This window comes from Euprymna scolopes, chromosome 45 (genome assembly GCF_053919585.1).
Source record: "Euprymna scolopes isolate OS-2025 chromosome 45, ASM5391958v1, whole genome shotgun sequence".
Lineage (NCBI taxonomy): Eukaryota > Metazoa > Mollusca > Cephalopoda > Sepiida > Sepiolidae > Euprymna > Euprymna scolopes.
Genome location: NC_136526.1, coordinates 53,313,961 through 53,336,386, shown reverse-complemented (window position 1 = coordinate 53,336,386; position 22,426 = coordinate 53,313,961). Strand labels below are relative to the sequence as shown.

At 32.1% G+C, this 22,426-nt stretch overlaps 1 protein-coding gene across 1 annotated transcript in view; it reads right to left on the bottom strand.

Annotated features, from left to right (window-relative positions):
- LOC145269654 (pantetheinase-like) overlaps positions 1–8,171 on the bottom strand; it is an 8,205-nt gene extending 34 nt beyond the window's left edge. Inside the window, exons 1-2 of the mRNA XM_080125368.1 lie at positions 7,384–8,171; positions 1–1,342 (exon numbers count right to left, since the gene is read on the bottom strand). The exon at positions 1–1,342 is cut by the window's left edge and continues 34 nt beyond it. Of these exons, the coding sequence (XP_079981494.1) occupies positions 2–1,342; positions 7,384–7,614 (1,572 nt within the window). The 5' untranslated portion in view covers positions 7,615–8,171 and the 3' untranslated portion in view covers position 1. The remainder of the gene's footprint in view (positions 1,343–7,383) is intronic.
- Between the last annotated feature and the right edge of the window lie 14,255 nt (positions 8,172–22,426).

Here is a 22,426-nt window from a genome sequence, read left to right as displayed (position 1 = left end):
ATTAAAATAAAATGCTAAATAATAGATATAAGATAACAATCAATAAACCAAGTTGAGAACCATGAGTATTCTGTGTACCACCAGGCGTAGGATGTGGAGGATCTTTGTCATAAACTTGCCCTCTCAACACAGCAGAATGAAGAGGTAGAGACATGGGACCTTCCATGTAAATATGACCTGTATAATTGTAGGTCCATTCATCATCGACGAATACATAATTGGATTCGTTCATGGCTACAACACATGGAGAAATGTGACCACTTTTGAAGTTGTGACCTGTCAGTACGAACCTGTTAAAGATTGTGTTTGCACTGGTGATATCAGTGCCACACTTTTCGCCATCGCATTTTGACAAGGAGCACATCTGTACATAGGCTTTTCCACGTATGACAGGGATGAAACCGTTGCTGACTCCCAGCGCATATCTCTCCGTTGACGGTTGCCGATCATATTCTAAACTGCAGCAGAAATCCCCGTAACAAACCTTTGTTACACCCTTAGTTTTGTCATCGGGTAGAGGCCGAAAGCGAATACCTAGCCCAAATATTGAATCATTCACAATCTTTACATTTTTATCGGGATTAATCTTTGAAGGAATTGAGCTCACCGGTAAAGGAGTTTCTTCACTTATCTCTGGCATATCTGCAATTAACAGTTTGCTTTTGTTTGGAGCTGTCGTGTAGAAAAAGGCTTTTGCACCTTCTGGGGTGTACAGTCCACTACCATGAGCCAGACGCTGTGCGATGTGAAGATTCGCAGCAAGGATATTAATTTTGTTAGCTCGTGCAAAGCCCGAATGTACCATCATTGACCTGAAAAACGGTATAACCTTAACCCATGCCGTTGGATAAGCAAGATTACGAACCTTATATTTATCAAGCAACAAAAAGGTAGGTTCTTTGAACATCAGGTCAGAACAGATAACTGTGCCGAATCTTCCAAACGGTGTGTCAAAGGTCACATACTCAGGCTCCCTTGCTGGATCAAATGGCAAATCAATAAACAAGTTCCGCTTATGGTAGACGGCTACTAATAGCCCTTTGTCTGAATAGACAACATTTGTATTATATTGATATTGGCCATCATCTGGACACAAAGGATCGTCCGTTCTTTTGCACGGTACTTTAGTTCCCATGTTGACCACCATATAAATCTTGTTTTCTTTTGCAATGCGACTCAGTTGTTGCTGAATGTCAGTTCCTTTATAGGCATCGGGCGATTCCGATGGATTCCAGCTGACATGTCGAGGATCAGGAACTTCTTCCAGATAGGATTTCACAGTTGCTCGGTTTAGATAATATCCAAAAAGTCCATATTCAGGAAAAACAATAATTTGAGCACCCTGAAAAGAGAAAGAAAGAAAATTTAGCTGGTTTTGAGTGACTAGCAAAGGGGTACACGGCTTTGCCCGGTCATAAAATATGCTTAAATATAATATTTTAGCTCGTACATATTTCGTATATATTATGAAAGAATCGTGATTTCAAAAAAAAAAAAAAAGAATGGCGTCAACTAGAATTTAAATTGAAAGCAAAACTGTAATGTAAAAAATGTATAACGATGTTTTCAGTTTGGACCTATTTTTGACCCCTTATAAAAAACATTTTAACCAGCCAAAGACCCATTAAAGGACTGTCCATAAAAATCCAACCAGTTGGAGCCCCTAGCGCCGATCTGTGATTTTCAGTTTCGGAGAGATAGAGTTTGAAAATATGGGGACAGACAGACGTATAGCTTTTTATATATTAGATTTAGAGCTAATATAACATTAATGTTAAAAAAAAAAAATCAGTCTCAGTTTCAAATCACGATTTACCTGCCATGCATTGTGATTTGGGCTCTTTTTGTTACATAGGAGGCCCCACTTATCAAGACCCAGAAGCCACTCGAGGATAAGTAGTAATCGTTAGTAGTGGTAATTTAGTAGATTGGATTATTTATGGTGAACGGCTTATTAAGAACTTGTTGGATCCTCCACATCCTACGCCCCATTGGTACACAGAGTACTCATGGTTCTCAACTTGGTTTATTGATTGTTATCTTATATCTATTATTTAGCATTTTATTTTAAGGCAAGAATTTAAAATAAAACATTATTTTATTTATTATTATTATTTATGTATTATTATTAATATTGTTATTATCATTATTTATTAGTTATTTATTATTAATATTGTTTTTATCATTATTTATTATTTATTTATTATTATTAGTATTGTTATTATCATTATTAATTATTTATTTATTATTATTAATATTGTTATTATGATTATTCATTATTTATTGATTATTATTGTTATTATCATTATTTATTTATTATTATTGTTATTATCATTATTGATTTATTATTATTAATATTGTTATTATTATTTATTTATTTAGTTATGTATACTTGAAGACGACCATATTTTACTCAGTTGGAAAGCAGGCAAATGGAACAGAGTTCCACAGGCATGCAGTTCTAAGAAAGAAACTTTGTTTGTGGAATCTTCTTTGCCAATGGAGGGAATTATATTTATCACGTGTTCTGGGTTAGAAATTTGAAGTAAAACCCTTTTTAAATGAGTAAATATGCTAGTATAGTCAAAGGATTTCCAAAATGGAGGCTTGGAAGTAAGTTCGAAGCAAAAAGTGTTAAAATGTGTTTTGTTTTTCTATTACTTCAAAATATTGAACTGCTTTAAAGTTCAAAACATTCATCATGTCATCATGTCATAATCTGAAAAAGTAAATTATTATCAGTTGTGTAAGAACCTCAAGAGCAATAGGAGCCTTCTATCATGTCTGAAAGTGATATGAGTGAGATCCGAGATGCGCCGCTGTACAACTCATGCTCTCTACCGATCCAAATTATGACAACAGGACCATTGCCAGCACCCTCAAAATGCCCTGCTGGATTATCACGAATAACAGGGATATGCCCAGGTTGATGAATACAAAGTTTCTGGCCACGGTTATGGTCTTTGCTGTGGTTTCAAGTGATGGCCACATCATGCCACCACACATCTTCAAAGTCGGCTTGAAAGTCAACACCAAAGTGTACTTGGATATACTGAAGAATGTGGTGATCCCTTGGTGCAATCAATTGGCCGTTAGCAGACACTGGGTGTAGCAACAGGACTCTGTGCTTGCCCACAAATCCAAAGAGATTAAGGATTGCTATGACTTTGTATCCTTCTCTTGCTGGGCCTCCTCCTCCCCCGACCTGAACCCGCTGGACTACCTTGTTTGGTCATATGTCGAGCACATCACTATGACCTTTAACAACACCAAAACCAGCCTGATTGTCGCCATCTGCCAAGTATTCACCGAGCTCCTGCCGATAATACACTTTTCTCCCAGACACATTTTACTTTCCGTGTTGTTTCTCTCTCTCTCTCTCTCTCTCTCTCTCTCTCTCTCTATCTCTCTCTCTCTCTCTCTCTCTCTCTCTCTCTCTCTCTCTATATATATATATATATATATATATATATATATATAACACGGAAATTACATAATTGTCGATACAATAATTTATTTCAACCTTATGGTATTTTCAAGCATCTAAACTAGACAATTTCCGTGTTATATTTTTATGTTATTGCTCTGTTTACCACATTGAGCTCTCATACCCGGATTTCCTCCTGGAATTATTCCATTATAACACTATATATATATATATATATATATATATATATATATATATATATATATATATATATATATATATATATATATTACTGGTGTTCAAAATTATAAAAAAACGTAATGGGGTGAGCAACGTTTTTTAATGTCTAGTTTGCATAGCAACCCCGTCGCTTCAGCCTCTTTCTCCTCTATTGTCTCATAACAACAGCATCTAAGTTTTCCTTGAGCTTAGGGAATAACCAAAAGTCACAGAGAGCAAGGTCTGGATTATACGGATAGTAAGGAACGTTCTTGATGCTCATCTTGCTCAAATAGTCTGCAACAAGGATGGAACAACCTTGGGACAAGCTTTGCGCAAATCTTTCACATCTTCAGTTCCTCGCAAATAATTGTGTGTACAGTTCCCACACTGACATCAAACTGTGCACTTATTGTCTCTATAGACACACAATGATCCTTATCCTTGAAATTCTTTATTTGGCCAATCAACTCTTTATTTTTCCTTATTATTCTGATGGTATAATAAAGTTATTATATAACTTTTATTCCTCATCTTTCATTTAATTTTATTGTTTGCTCCTCTTTACAGTGTTGAGCTTTTTTGTATCTTTATAAGTTTTGATTTGTTAAAAATTTACTCTTCGGTAACATAATATATATATATATATATATATATATATATATATATATATATATATAATTCAAACACTACTGTGTTTGAATAAATGGTTAAGTGACAGTTGTTTTAGTCATTTAGAACTGCTTTAAAACTTCACCGTTCACTCATTTTTCGACCAAATTTCAAACAATTATTACAGTTTATAGATCACCTTCTCAGCTATATTGTGAAAAAAAAAATCTAAATTTTCGTTCAGTAAAACAAAAATAATTTACTGGTGTTCAAAATCGTCAAAAAACGTAAGGAGGTGAGCAACGTTTTTTATGACTGGTTTCTATAGCAACCACGTCGCTTCAGTGACTACTATTTCTACCAATTCACCGCTCTCACGAAAAGTGACGTAACAAGTGAAACAGACAAAATGAAAGAATGAAAGGGAGATAATTGGGGGGGATTTTATTGAAAGCAGACGAGTGCCGTAAATTGTTATTACATATGTGTATGTTATGTTTATGGGGGCAAAACAATAAGACTGAAATTAAACAAAGAACAAGTGAATTTACTGGAAGCCAGGAAATATCATGGAATACAATAGAAAAATGCGAATATGAAAAGTAATACGGTTAAGCTTAAACATGGATAAGTAAAGGAGTAGTTGTTAAAAGTGGAAAAGAAAAGGATAAGATATTCTAGTAAAATATATATTAAATTTATCTAAATAAAGTATTGCAGCATTAAGAATTTTTAAAAAATTCAAGTAATAACATTATATATTCAATTCTTAATGCTGCAAGTGATAAATTTATTATAGTTTTTACTATAATATATTGTCTTTTTCTCTTCCAGTTTAAAGAAGGAGTCCTTTATTTTTCCTTAATATATAGCTTCGTATTGCATCGGGAATGTTCATGGAACTGATTAAAATAACAACTTTATTTTCTTTTACGTAAAAAAAAAGAAACATTTATTCTGTAAAAATAACATTCTGCCTCAGACTGTTTTAAATTTATTGCCTGTCTAACCGCACTGATGAGGTGCAAAACAGTACTGTATGTGGATGACTCTCTCTCTCTCTCTCTCTCTCTCTCTCTCTCTCTCTCTCTACTCTCTCTCTCTCTCTCTCTATATATATATATATATATATATATGTATGTGATGTTTTCTTGCTATGTTGAATAAAAATCAGGCTAATGTGTAGTTTAGCGGCGTAAATTATTTGAAAGACAAAAAATTATAAAAACTATTTATATATATATATATATATATATATATATATATATATATATATATATATATATATCTTCTATCTATCTTTCTATATAAATAAAATGAACTCATTTTTTCCCGTCTGATTTTGACATTAATAGGATTAAAAATCAAGATATTTCATGCAAATATAATATGCACAAACGGCAGAACAATATCTGAGATGTGTTATAGGCTTATTATTTCTCAAATTCCTCTATAATCTTAGATTTCTATACTTTTTCTGCTGAGAAGTCACGGCCAAAATCGGTTAAGATCAATGGAAGTGGTAAAATATTTTCTCTCTAATAAATTCCTCCTCCCCCTGCCACCACTTAACACCGTTTGGGGATCGTTCACAAGGAACAGTTGAGAAGAGAACACCGGTTTGGCTTCGTAGTTCTTTCATGTGAAGTTATTTAAAATCACTAAGCTGCAGTGCTCTGTGGCGTAGTGGTTAGCGTGCTGGACAATTCACATTATATTTTCACGTTCGCGCCGACCTACCGTAGTCGTTTTTTTTTTTTTCCTAAACAACTGGAATGGACTTTTCTTGGTGGCCGAACTGTTTACGTTGCAGTAGTTTTTTTTTTCACACCTTATTTTCCTACTTTTACTCATTACTCCGGGTTTGATCCTTCCTACTTACCTACCATAACATTTTTTAACCCCCCCCGTCCAGGAAACAAACACTCGGGCAACGCCGGGTACCCCCGCTAGTATATATATAAAACACATTATTAGACCCTAAGGCTGAAATAAAACCCGAAACAAAATGAGATTCTGCCTCAGTCAGAGAAAGATTTCCCTGTTTTGCTCTTTATTGCACTTTTTAATTTAAATCCTATCAGACTGATTAATATATATATATATATATATATATATATATATATATATATATATATATATATATATATATATATATATATATATACTAGCATTTGAGCCGGGCGTTGCCCGTTGAGGTTTTTTATGTTGAGCCAAAAACAAAAACAAAAAAAACGTGGTAGTAGAAAGGTAGGCTCGAACCCGTACCGCGAAGGAGGAAAAGAACGTAAAAAAAAAAAAAATAAATAAATAAAATGTTAACTTTGAACGATTTCTTCATTATCGTTTTCTTGACTCGAATGTCGGACATAAAAAAATACATCAACAATGAAACATGATTCATTATTTCTTGATGTGTTGAATAAAAATCATATTATTAATCTCTATATTCGATTTCTTTGGGGATATATTACTATTTTCGACATGACATTTCGTCTTGATGTTGATTTTTGACAACATTTTAATTTTTATTTTTTTTATTTTTGGGGGTTGGGAAACATTTATCTATGCTCACATCACGACCGTGATACCAGGCATCAGTGAACGTCGACCAAATCCCCTACGCTATGATCCTGTCCCATTGATTACCGTACTCCATTACGACAATCGAGGCCGCCATCTTAAAATTTGGCCTTTTTAAGGTTTGACAGATTGGCCTTTTTAAGGCCTAATTTGGCGTATTTTTACGCTCTTTCATTACAAAAATGGCGACCAAAACAATTCCAAGAGCGTAAAAAAAGACCAAATTTCTGTCACAAAGCTAAATTTTCAAAGCAGTATGACGCCATCGATTGTCGTACATTTAGTCTAATAAAAATGATGAAAAAATAATAGAAATTTATTTTTTTTGTTTTATTTCAACCTTTAGGTCTAATAATGTGTTTTATATAAAAAAATAAATAATTTTTATTATTTTTTTGTCTGTCAAATAATTTACGCCGCTAAGCTACACATTTGCCGAATTTGCCCAATAATAATAAATACGAAATCTGCATGAATTGAAATACCATATTTACGACCGGGCAACGCCGGGTGGCTTGCTAGTATAAAGTAAGAGTACTAACCTTCTTCGCAGCGATTTTTGTCTGTTTCTCGTAAATTCGCATGTTTTTCATCATGTTTTCAACAGCTTCGGACCGGGTTACAACTTTGGCAGGTGCTGACAGGACTGCGTGTTCATAGACGGCCGCCCTATAGGGAACGTTGCGCATTGCCTGAATTGAGGGCAGAGAAATTGCAGACAAAAAGAAAAAAATCACCAGAAAAAACATAAGTAAATCACGTCTTCCTTCCATTTTTTTTTTTTTTGGAAGAATTATACGAACTTAATCCGTTAATGCTGGCACGTTTCCTTCCTCTTGTAAGAATTTCAATCTATCTTTTCTTAAAGAAAAAATGTACATAAAAAATGTTTTATGAAAATGAATTTTCTTCAGATCCTCGTTAGCTACTTCAAACAATTATTTATAAATGTTCTTATGGTCAACTTTTTCTTCCTTTGCCTGCGATTTCAAAGTCTGCGAATTAAGTGGTTCGCGTAAGGTCCCGTAATCTTAAAACGTAACTTTATCTCTTAGAACTAATTTTATAGACTATTAGGATAAGTGTTGCCAATTTAGCGGATTTGCTGCTAGATCTAGAGTTTTCGTTTGGAATCTAGCCAGTAAAATCTGAATCTAGCGACAAGCGACTTTTTTTTATGTAAAATTCTTAACCAATTGTTTATATGTGTCGCCCTTTCTTTAAACTTTAAATGAATTAATGTGCCGCTGCTAATTTGAATGCTTATTTAACTATGTTTCTTGTCAGGTGATCGCAGTTAATCTTTTCCTCGAGAACACGGATATTGCCCTCTTCCTCTGTCTATATATCTACTTATATATAAAAGGAAATTGTCCGTGCATGTGTATGTGTGTATGTGTGTAAGCGTGTGTTTGTGTGTGTGAGTGTGTGTGGGAGTATGTGTGTGTGCGCGCGCGCGTGTGTGTGAGTTAGCTCCCTATGTAATCGAAAACGGCTGGGCCGATTTTTATGAAATTTCACAGAAAGATGCTTTATGTGTCTGGCAGTGTTCTTGTTAATTTTTCCTAGACATGACCCCAAATAGTAGCCCCTTGCGTCCAAGTGCCGATAGGGGTGAACATGAGAAAAAACAAACAACAAAAAAAAAACAGAATGTGTTCGATAAATATCGATAATCGATAATCGAAAAAAATCCCATGAGAGAAAGAACAGGCGATTTTGACTAAAGTTAACACCTTATACAACCTAACATCACACGCGTATTTGAGAAGTTTTATTACCAAAGTAGCAGACAGACCTGACATAAAAATCAAAAGTAGGTTCTTTGATATGACATGGGCGCGTTGTAAATGAAAGTTTCTGATTAGGGTACAATTGAACCATGATAATTAACTTTTTCATTTTAAACTTAAATTAAAGCCATTATATATAGAAAATTATTTTATAAAATCAACAGTATTGTGAAATCAGTCACTGCAGGGAAGCATGTAAAGCTCCCCCCCCCCCGATGTACTGCGATGGATCCCCAACTAAGGTAGGCAATATCAATCGATTTGATTGAAAAATGGGCGATCGCACAAATTTCAATGACAATAAAATATGGGAGTGTGAAACATTCGTTGATCATCATTCAATCCCGGGCAACATCGGGTCTCCCTACTAGTGTTATATAGCCATGTTCTGAGAAAAGTTAAAAACTATAAAACGGACAAGTTTCACCGGAAACTCTAAAAGTAGATGACCGAAAGGACATGTTTGTTGTTTAAAAAAAAAATAATAACACCCAAATATGACAACGTAAGATGGATCCCCTCCCTCTCACGTGCGCGTGCGCTTTGAGTATATTTTCTTTGTTTTTTTTTTGGAGGAGTGCTAATAAAATCTGTTATAAGTGTTTTGGTTCAACGTATTTTAGATATCTTCATTTCATTTTATTAACATTTTTTTCTTACCTAATCATTTTTCATTCCAAGGGGGAAAAATGAGGAAAAATAAAAACAAACTTTGCAACTGTTTTTTTTTTTAAGAATATAAATTTGTCTCTGATGAGTTATTTGGTGGGCTACCGCTACTCAAGGAAAACAGTGTAAGACTTACTTTCTAAAAATATGAATAAAATATTATGAATGTAAATTAAATACGTCTTCTGGTTTTGGAATATTAACTAACAATTATATATATATATATATATATATATATATATATATATATATATATATATATATATATGTAATTCTTGGTTTGTTCAAAGTCCATAAAACCATATTTCTACATTACCGATTTAATTGAAATTTTCAGAAAATTTATCTGTAAAGTCAAGGAATGTTTGCATGTTATTAAAATAAATTAAGATCGTTAAGATCGCAACTTATAAAAATATATTAAATAAAATAAAAATATTTTTCGTAACTGCGAGACTGTCCGCCATATTTTTTAAGAATATAAATTTGTCTCTGATGAGTTGTTTGGTGGGCTACCGCTACTCAAGGAAAACCGTGTAAGACGTACTTTATAAAAATATGAATAAAATATTATGAGTGTAAATTAAATAGTCTTTTGGTTTTGGAATATTGACTAAGATTATATATATATATATATATATATATATATATATATATATATATATATATATATATATAATTATTTACTATTATAATTATATCTATCTATCTATCTATCTATCTATCTATCTATCTATCTATCTATCTATCTATCTGGCGACATAAACAAGAGATGAGATGTGAAACTACGTTTTGAGAAAAGTTGTCAAAATTATAAAAATGGACAAGTTTCACCGGAAACTCTAAAAATAGCTGAGCGAAAGGACATCCTTGTTGTTTAAAAAAAAATTCACACTCAAATATGACAACATAAGATGGATCTCCCACCCCTCACGTGCGTTTGAGTATGTTTTCTTTCTTTTTTTTCTTTTTGTTTGGGAGGAGTGCTAATAAAAACTGTTACAAGTGTTTTTGTTCAACGTATTTTAGATATCTCCATTTCCCTTTATTAACATTTTTTTCCTACCAAATCCTTTTTCCAAACCAAGTGGGAAAAATCAGAAAAATAAAAACAAACTTTTCAACTGTTTTTTCTGAAGAATATAAATTTGTCTCTGATGAGTTGTTTGGTGGGCTACCGCTACTCAAGGAAACACGTATAAGACATACATTAAAAATCAATAAAATATTATGAGTGTGTATTAAGTACGTCTTCTGGTTTTAAAATATTGTCTAACAATATATATATATATATATATATATATATATATATATATATATGTGTATATATATGTATATATGTATGTATATATATGTATGTATGTATATATATACTAGAATAATTTGAGAGCTTTATGTATTCATATTAAAAACTCTTTTTTCCGTTTATCTAAAAAGAAAATACAACTTTGTTATATATGGGTCGTAGAATTCCATTCATCTTATTTGCATATTCTTTTAAACAGTCATATAAATTAATTCTTTATTAGATTTTTCGATTTTCTCATGGAATGATCATCTATAGTTAATTATTACGTATAATTATATTCATGCAGATATTCTACATGATTTATACTTGTGTAATATTAGCGTAAGGAGCTTATAGTAAACGCAAACCTCTTTCTATATATATTTAAATATGTGTAAACTCCTCCGTCAGTTTTTGGTCTGCAGACATGAAACTTAATATATAGGGTATTCAAACCCATGCAAAACTTGATATTTGGGTTAAGCCGGGGAAAATCAGTGCAAAAGTTTGAAAGTAAAGAAATGGAATTTGTCAGGAGAGGGCGAACGACGGCATAAAGAATATGCATGCGCAACGTAATAGCTATTGACTCATGTTTTAATTTTTAGCCTTGCGGCAAACATATCTTCATAGCTCAGACATTAACATCAATGGGAAAAGTGAATTGTAAGCTAAACGTTTTGGTTTCGATTCTCAGTGTTGGCGCATGAATAAAATTTTTAAAACCTTTTAAAATCATTCTTATATATTGGGTCCAATATAATACAATGATAAATACAAAATCTGCATTAATAAAAATATATTTAAGCGTATTTTATGACCGGGCAATGCCGGGCGGTCTGCTAGTAAGAATACAAATTTAAGACTAAAAGTACATTTTACATGAATTTATTGTTCGACAGGATATTTAAATGAGATATAATGATTTGTATTCTTCTATGAAAAGCTCTGTTTCCTATTTGGTTGTATTGAGCTTTTTATTTGGTTGGGATTTCTATATAAATATTGATATTTATATTTACTTTAAGTTTGCAGAATCCTTTGGATTCTAAACTTACTATTGTTACTGATAGTGTGTATATATATATATATATATATATATATATATATATATATATATATATATATATATATATATAACTACTTCATTTATTCACATAAATTTAATATACGAAAGTATAGATTTATGCGTAAACTTTAAGTATTTACTTCAAAAGTGCTCAATACGTAGGTAGAGCTAGGTAGGTAGAGCTAGTTAGTTCAGTGTAGCTTAATCGCCATATATATTTTATAAATTACTATATATATATATATATATATATATATATATATATATATATATATATATATATATATATATATATATATATATATATCGAACATTTCTGTAAAAGTCTGAGGTAGCTACAGACGGCCAAAAAAAAACGGCCGGGTAGCTGAAACAATAATGTAACTCAACAGAAAAATACGGTAATAAAAAATAAAACGTGTATATATATATATATATATATATATATATATATATATATATATATATATATATATATATATATATATAGCTAGTAGGAATGGTAATTAATAAAAACCTGAAGAAAGTGGTCAATACTGTTGTAGAGCAAATATGCGTTTTATTTTTTATTACCGTATTTTTCTGTTAAGTTACATTATTGTTTCAGCTACCCGGCCGTTTTTTGGCCGTCCGTAGCTTCCTCAGACTTTTACAGAAATGTTCGTTTATGGTGGAATGAAAGGGTGAGTGTTGTCAGGGGAGGGGTGCGAGAGAAAAACATGTGTGTGCTCGCGCGTACGGCCGCAAGCTAACCCTCTCCAAGCACTTAACAACCAATAAGAATCAAAGAGATAAACCGAACCATAGTCCCCTCCCCGCCCCCGAGCCTAAGCGAACACCCAACAGGTCAAGACATACTTATCAAGAAATCATCCCACCAACGAGACGCCAAAAACCTAAACCTTAGAACTCGAAATTTAAAGTAACCCCATCCTCCTACCCCCACATATCTCCCTCCCCCTCCATATATCCCTATGCCCTCAGCCACACCAGAGATGAACTTCCCAGACCCCCCCACAATCACCTAACGTCCTTAAACTCCAAAACTAAAACATTACCGACATGCCAAGCACCCCCTCCCATCTTTCCCCTTGCTCCCTTCCTCTCTTTCCGCTTTTCTCTCGCACCCCTACCCTGACACCAGTCACCCTTTCATTCCACCATAAATAGACATTTCTGTAAAGGTCTGAGGAAGCTACATGACGGTCAAAAGTAATCGAAGAAAGCATAATCAGTTGTTTCTACGGCCGTTGTCCCACAACAGGGACAATTAGGCGACTCCAAAAACCTGGAACTGCATTGTATGTTGTTGAGTGGAAGTGCATTTCGGGCCACTCACCAGGTCAAGGAGAACTCCGAATTGTTCAGATGACTCGAACCTGACACCCAGCTCCACGCGGAGCAGATCTCACTCTGCTGCCAATCCAAACACGCGCGTAGCGGGTCATCGGCGCCCCCCTTCACTAGATCCCTGTGGAGTTCCCTATGGGTAGCAGTCACAAGGTCACTGGACCTTGGTAGTCATTTTAGTGCGGCTTGGCACTCTTTTATGTAGGCAGATGCTCCCTGCGGCCTGCGACAGCTCTCGATAGAAGGGTCGAGAACGAGGTCGGGGAAGGCGGCAGTAACCACGGGGTGCCACGGTTAGTCATCTTGCATATAGTGGCTCAGGAAGGCCAGCGTCTCGAGGCAAGAAAAGTAAATGTTCTACCTAACTGGATAACATTGTAGTGTTTTTATGTAATGTATAATGTTTAATCGGTTCAAAAACATGCAGTGTTTATCGGTATATTTGAAAAATACAAATGGTGGCAGACTATATCGAACACGTTAAGTTTGGGGAAATTTGGGGAAAATGAGTTTAAACTAAAAAAACTATACAAAATACTGTTAGGAACTCACTCAATATATGTTACTGTGACGTAGGCTGACATATAATCAGTGGTTTTAAACTTTTGCTCGATACAGGTGACGACTTTTAAGAGTCCCTTTTAGTGATTACCTGGTTTGAGGATATTTGTACAACTAAACGGCAAATCTGCCCCCAAAATTCGGTATTATTTTACTTTAAGGTCCGTCTCATGTTCGTATATAACGAAAGATTTCGGTGTACTAAAAACGAATCTGCAAACCGTTTCCGTCGCAAAAAGAAAGTTTTCATGATATGAAGAAATTACCTTTTCGAAAAGCGGGGGATCATTTTTCAATGTAAATTTAACTTAGAATGAGCACCCACTTTCTGACCACCTGAGAGAGGGGCATTTTTCTGTGTGTTTCTTTGCTAAAACGTTTTTCGTTTGATTTCTTTTGCATGGTAATAACCCCTGAACTCTGGGACTATTTTCCATTTTACAGCCATAGCCTTCGTTTATGCTACGCGTGAGCATAAACGAAAGCTGTTTAGCCAATAAACATGGGAAAAAATCCCCCCCCTCTCTCAGGTGGCTAGAACGTGGGTGCTTATTTTAAGTTAAATTTACATGGAAAAGTGATCGCCTACTTTTCGAAAAAGTATTTTTCATATCATAAAAACTATTTTTTTGCGACGGAAACGGTTTGCATATTCGTTTTTAGCACACCGAAATCTTAAATTTTTTTTCTTTGTTATATACGAACGTGACACGCACGGCCCTTTATGGAAAATTTTATCAAAAATCCGGCGGAAAATAGTTTTCAATAAAAACAACAAATGAATTCGATAGAAAAAAATGGATGCTATTTTAAAAAAAAATTTTCTGTTTGTTTCTTGGCTAAAAATTTTTTTGTTTGATTTCTTTTGCATTTTGCAATTTAAACAGGTAATTTTAAAGGATTTTCCAAGGGTAGAAAGAAAGTCCCCCCCCCCGCCAAAAAAATCGTGGCCACAAAGTGGGTGATCATTTTATGTTAAATTATTATGGAAAAGTGATCCTCCACTTTTTTAAACTAACATTTCTTCATATATTGGAAACTACTCGTTTGCCTTAATTATAAACGTTATTTTCTTTTTCAGCGACCCCGAAAGCCTTTAAGAGTGGTAATTTTAAAGGAATTTTCGAGGGTGGAGTAATTCTTCATAATTACCCCACCCCCAAATAACATAAGAAATAAAAAATAAGACAAATTTATTTTAGGTAGGCTTCTCCAGGAAAGCTTTTAAAAATAAAAATAATAAGATAAACAAATGGTGCTAGTGCACTTACCGATCCGCGCTATTTTTTAAATCTTATTTCCAAGTTTAATAAAAGTTTTATTATATGTTTTTTTATTCAATTGTAAGGTTAAAGTACAATATATATATATATATATATATATATATATATATATATATATATATATATATATATATATATATATATATGTATATATATATATATATATATATATATATAATTTTAAAAATAGGGATTTTTTTTTTACCCATCTATTAATTAGATAGTTAAATGTTGTAATTCGAAAGTCGTCTACGTGTGGTGTACGTGAACGGCTCATTTCTACCGGAAATGAAATATGGCGGACAGTCTCGCAGTTACGAAAAATATTTTTATTTTATTTAATATATTTTTATAAGTTGCGATCTTAACGATCTTAATTTATTTTAATAACATGCAAACATTCCTTGACTTTACAGATAAATTTTCTGAAAATTTCAATTAAATTGGTAATGTAGAAATATGGTTTTATGGACTTTGAACGAACCAAGAATTACACACACACACACACACACACACACACACACACACACACACACACACACACACACACACACACACACACACACATATATATATATATATATATATATATATAAATATAATTGTTAGTTAATATTCCAAAACCAAAAGACGTATTTAATTTACACTCATAACATTTTATTCATATTTTTATTCAATTGTAAGATTAAAGTAATATATATATATATATATATATATATATATATATATATATATATATATATATATATATATATATATATATATATATATAATTTAAAAAATAGGGATTTTTTTTTTACCCATCTATTAATTAGATAGTTAAATGTTGTAATTCGAAAGTCGTCAACGTGTGGTGCATGTGAAAAGGCTAATTTCTACCGGAAATGAAATGGCGGACAGTCTCGCAGTTACGAAAATTTTTTTTATTTTATTAAATATTTTTTTTTATAATTTGCTATCTTAACGATCTTAATTTATTTTAATAACATGCATTTAAAATGAAAGTTTCTGTTTAGGGTACAATTGAACCATGATACTTGACTTTTTCATTTTAAACTTGAATTAAAGCCATTATATATCAAAAATTATTTTATAAAATCAACAGTATATGTAGATTGCAATGTGTTGTGAAAATGTACACAGTAAAACAATACGTTTTATTGTCGCGTTGATTATTTAGTATAATTTATATCGTATATATGAAACAGGTTGATGATTATATGTATTATTTGTAATGACGTTTTGCGTTTGTTTCCCATATCTCGAAGTTTTTTATTCAATAAATTTAAGATATTCGCTTTTCTAGGGACGTTGGTTTGTTCGAATGTGTTGTTGAACAGGTTATAATAATCCTAACTCGCCACAAAATAAAATAATGAAATGAATGGAAGGAAGGAAACAAAACTCAATTGCTGAATAAAATAAACATGTCGTTTATTTTATGTCGAAAATAAATGGTTTAGGTGGAACACGTGTTTAGTTCAGTCGTTGACGACTACGCGCGTGGAAAAAAAAGAATGAAGTAGGGGAAAGAGAAATGGCAGTCAAGCATGTAGAAAAAGAAAGAGAGAGAGGGGGTTGACCCCAGTAAAGCTGCGCGTGCATGGTAGTAGTCGGCGACGTGGAAGTGTCTTCAGGCCACAAGTTGTGGACGCGAACTTGTCTGGTTGACGAACCAAGGCGAAAGGGAAGAAAGAGAAAGTTGAACGTTGTTGTTGACTCTTATACCGGGGTCAGTGTTCTGACTGCGCATGTCTGGATTTCATTTAAAGGGAAGTGACGTCACAGCTCGGGTGCGTGCGCACAATGTGTGTATGTGTATGCGTATATATGCTTGTGAGTGTGTATATGAGGATGTTTATACGCGTGCGTGTGTGTGCGTACATGTGGGTGTGTGTATGTGAGAAAAAAACATGTTCGATCAAACGAAACCGGTCCAGACTCCAGCGATTTGTGTTTATTTGTTTACGCTATTATATGTTTATGTCTATGTACGCATACGCAACCGGAAGTCGGAAACCGATTGTTGGGTTACAACACTCGTTACAAGGTCATTAGAGTTTTATAATTATATAGATTGTTGTGTTATCCGTTTCTTATACTGTATTTAGTAGTTTTCTTTGGTTATGTAAACTATAAGTACGTCGATATAATTCATAAGTTATTTTTTGAAAAACTTCTTCTCCAGAATACATCATTTTTCCTTATTTTCAACGCCGATGCTCGGGGGAAGGGTGGGTATGGGGCTAGAGAAAAATGATTAAAACTAATGTCCTCATTTACTTGCATCCCCCGAGGGCAGAGTTAGTCAGACACAAGGCCAATTTTCCATATCAGCAAAATTAATCACCCCATATATTATCTGCTCCTTTTTGTTTGTTAATAAAATTTAATCGGTGTTGCCCAGGATTTATTATAATAATTATACGATAGCATTATACATAATTTATTTGATATCTTAAAAAAAAAATAGTCACCTTTTACGCCGTGACCCAGCGTTATTTAACCCCTTAACTACTTATGGGGGCTTAATACGTTTGAACAATTTTTATAAATAATATTTAAGAAGACATTTTGAAAAAAAAACAATACTTTTCTTTATAAATTAAACGTAAAATGAGCACCCACCCTTTGGCCACAAAGCGGTCAGCGAGACATGTCATCTCTAGCATTTTTCCAAATTTGGTTACCGAGGTGGGGGGGGGGTGCCAAACATGACAAATTTTTTGGGTTTTTCTTTTGGTGGTGGGAGCGGGAATTACATTCGAAACTTAAAATAACGATAAATTTAACTATTTTATATGAGACCATTCTATACTTTTACCTAACAATTTTATAAACAAAACAACCCCCCGAAAATGAAAATTTCAATTTTCTTTGGAATGAAGGATTATATTAGAAATATGAAATGATGAAAAATTTAATTTAATTGTTTTTGGAATTAATTTTTGGGACATTATTTTTTTCGATCGCACGGGCATTCGCAGCTATTTTTATTGAAATAAAAGTTGTAATGATTTATTTTTAATTATTTTTTGTTGTTCTTGGGGGACTTCTTTCCAATGCTCAATATCCGGAGAATAGTTTCTTTTCTTAGTAGCACTTCTGCCGAAATATCTGGTGGAGATGGTGTCACGTACTTCTTCTTTCTTTGGGCGATTACATTTGCATGTTTTCATTCGTTCTTTTACTTTTGTTGGGGGTATCCATGTTGCCCATGATGAAAATGATTAGTATACAGGTGTGCTTCAAACGGAGGTCATGTCAACCCAGGCAACGCCGGGTACCCATGCTAGTTTATATATATATATATATATATATATATATATATATATTTATACAGAAATGCCAACCAAATAAAAATGCTCAATAGAGCCAAATAGGAAACAGAGCTTGTCATAGAAACATACAAATCAATATTTCACCTGAAAAATTCCATATTTTTAGTTTTCACACTTTTGCACTGATCCTCCCTGGCAAAAACCCAAATATAAAGTTTTGCATAGATTTCAATACCCTATATATTAAGTTTCATGTTTGCAGACCAAAAACTGGGAGAGAAGTTTGGTAGGCAATTTTTTTAGAAACAAATATATACGCATACATAAATATATTTAGAAAGAGGTTTGTGTTTATTATAACCTTTTTACGCAAATATTACGCAAGTATAAATCATGTAGAATAACTGCATGAATATAATTACACGTAATAGTTGACTAAAGATGATCATCACATGAGAAAATCGAAAAAAAAAACTAATAGGAAATTAATTAAAATGAATGTTTAAAAGAATATGCAAATTAGCTAGATAATTTGCAGATGAATGCAATTCCACGACGCAGATATAACAAAGTTGTATTTTCTTTTTTAAATAAATAGAAAAAACGAGTTTTTAATATGAATATCAATACACAGAAAAAAACGAATTATTGGAGTATATATATATATATATATATATATATATATATATATATAAATATAAATATATATATATATATAAATATATATATATATATATATATATATATATATATATATATATATATATATATATATATATATATATATATATATATATATATATATATATATATATAGCCAGTGGTGTTTAGTTTCCTATAAGTACATCCAATGAAACAACATGTGTCTTCCAATAACTATATATAGTGGCGTAGAAAGGGAGGAGGGTCCGCCCCGGGCGGCACGTGCCAGGGGCGGCATTTCGAGAGGGTTAAAAAAAATAAAAATAAATGAAAGCTAATAAAAAATCTCAAATTTTATTCCGAAAAGGTTGTAAAACATCGGGATTTTTAGATATATCGGAATCAGAATTTTTCGAGGTATCGGAATCAGGAAAATGTGTCCCTATTTTATGAATGACACACGTCAGGTGCTGCATTTTTAGAGGTTAAAAGAGGTTAAAGAAAATAGAGAAAATAAATAAAAGCTAACAAAAAATCGGATTTTTTTTACCGAAAAGTTGGTAAAAAATCAGAATTTTTCGAGGTATCGGAATCAGAAAAATGTGTCCCTATTTTACGAGCGGCACATATCAGGGGGCGGCATTTTGAGAGGGTAAAAATAGAAAATAGAAAATATAAATAAAATCTAACAAAATATCTTAAATGTTATACCGAAACGTTTTTAATAAAATCAGTACTTTTGGAGGTATTGGAATCAGAAAAATGTGTACCCATTTTACGAGCGGCACATGCCAGGGAGCGGCATTTTGAGAGGGTAAAAATAGAAAATAGAATAAATAAAGAAAAAATAAACAAAAGCTTACAAAATATCTTAAATTTTATACCGAAATTTTTATGAAAAAAATCGAAACTTTTGAAGGTATTGGAATCGAAAAAATGTGTCCCTATTTTACGAATGGCCCATACTAGAGGGCGGAATTTTGTGAGAATAAAAATAAAAACAGATAAATAAATATAAACTAACAAAAAATTGGAAATTTTATACCGAAAAGGTTGTAAACAATCGGAACTTTTGGAGGTATCGGAATCGGAAAAATGTCTCCGTAATTTGCAATTCCAAAACGGATTGTTTTGAATTTTTAATTTAATTTTTCATTATTGGTACTAATGATAAATATTTATTATTTTTAAATTATCACTAAAAATAAAATAATAATAACATCAGAATACGATGTAAATTTATTTTATTTGTAAAACGAAGTTTTTAAAATGTTGCATAAATTCTTTAGGTAACCTTTCAAAGAATTTTACATGTTTCAAAAAGTGTTGAAAAATTAAACAAAACATTTTTGTAAAGAAAAATACTTTCAAACATCACTGAGAATTAAATGATACAACAGAAAATTAGCAAAAGAAAATTACGTAATTTTGGAATTGTAGAAATATTAAGCAACTACGGAATAAAAATTGACTGTAAACAGATTTTATGATCGTCATATCAGGGGGATACCATTTTAAATAGGAACTAAGCACTACCCCTCAAATATTATTTAAGTGGCTTTCTATTCGATAGTTTAAATACCGCCGAATTTCTGTCAATTTTCGAACAATCACGGAGTAATTGATTTTTTTCAAACTCTTAAAAATTTTATAATCACTGACGTATTTATGATTAAACCGAAATTTATTATGATGAATTAATTCTAGTAATAGGATTTTAATTGTTTACTTTTTTTTTTTATTAATATAATAATTGTAAAAGTTAAAACAAGAAAAATCTCCTTAGAACGCGTACCTAACTTAGAATTATCGATTTCCTTATTTTCAAACAACAGTAAATATTTAAAAATATGTATATTTTTGTGAGAGACACTTGAATCCTATTTAAAACTATATCGTCTTTAAGAATGGTCTGAAACTCTATTTTCAATTGACATTTATTCAGTAGATGCTTATATATCTTGCCAAAAGTAATTCCTCGGTGTCTAATTTCCCTAAATTTAATTAAATTAAAATGAAAATATAAAAAGTGATGATTGTTAATGTTTTTGGTTCATTTGATTGGTTAGTTGTTTTTGTTTTACGGCATATCAATCCTTTTCAGGTCATAAAATACTGAATCCAGTGATTGGGAAGAAAGTTTTTAATAGAATATATTTTTTTCAAGTCAGTTTCTATTTAAATCATAGTTGGGACCCTAACAAGTACTACCACTCCGGGTCAGAGTGGACCTGGGAGCAATGGCAATTAAATGATGGCTCCACACTCCCCAAAGCCCGCAACCTGGGGCCTCACCATTGGATATAGTTTAAGATCATATCCAAGACCGATTTCAGTTGCGATTTTATCTGTTTTCGCTTTAATTAGCTGGTGGGTTTTGTTTAGTGTCCTTTTGTCCGATCCCCTAGGTATATATATATATATATATATATATATATATATATATATATATATATATATATATATATATATATATATATATATATATATATATACAATATTTATTATGGCACTATATATACATATTTCAAGGTCGTACCATTGGTTTCGATACACCGAAAACAGTAATAATATACTGTGGAAAATCGGTATAATCTCTTCGGCGACAAAGAAAAAACTGGAACTAATGCAAAATGAACGAACATAGAAAAAACGCTAGACGAGCGTTTAAGACTCAGAATTTCATATTTAAAAAATATCGTTTTAAAACCGACGCTAATAGATTATGATTATGGAAGACAGAAAGGAAGAAAGTGTGCGTGTGTGTGTGTGTGTTTATGCGTGTGCGTGCGTGTGTGTGTGTGTGTGTGTGTATGCATAGGGTTTTGTTTGGTGTCCTTTTGTCCGATCCCCTAGGTGTATATATATATATATATATATATATATATATATATATATATATATATATATATATATATATATATATATACAAAAAACCAAGACTTCAAAGAAGGTGTTGATAGCAATAAAAAGTGTATTTCATTTTAAGTTACAATTGTTTCCATGCCAGATCGACAATTTCAAACATTATGGCATTTGAAAATTTTCACATAACCAGCATTTCTTCAGGCTTTATGAATAAAAACACTCTTGACAATAGAACATTGTTTAAAAAAAGGAGAAAGAAAAAATCTCTTAACGGAAAAACAAGCATGTGAAAAACATTTAACCTGGAGGTAACCTCCGTGAAAAGCCCATTTAAATATTAATATATCACCTAATTTTCGTATCCTTATTTAAAAACAAAGTCATAAGAAATTTCCACAAAACCCCTTAGCCATTAAAATTTTTGTTATATATCCCATTCGTTGAATTCCTAAATTAGATTTCTCTGTTTCCTTACTTCACATAATTAATTTTTAAAAAGAATTTTTAAATTTTTATTTCTATATTTATAATATGGGCATAGCAACCTTGCATTAACGTTACGGTTAATTTCAGTTTCGTATTTGCTCATTAGTGGCAAGTAATGTTTACAAATTATCGGTTGTTTTAATACTTAGATTTAAGACCATTTTAGGTTTGATGTTTAATTTAATATGAGAATAAAGAAAAAGACTGCATTATATATATTAATCCTCTTACAACATTTCGAGTAAAGGATTCTAATCTTTTCATTATTATATATTATTTTTAAAATTCATTATCA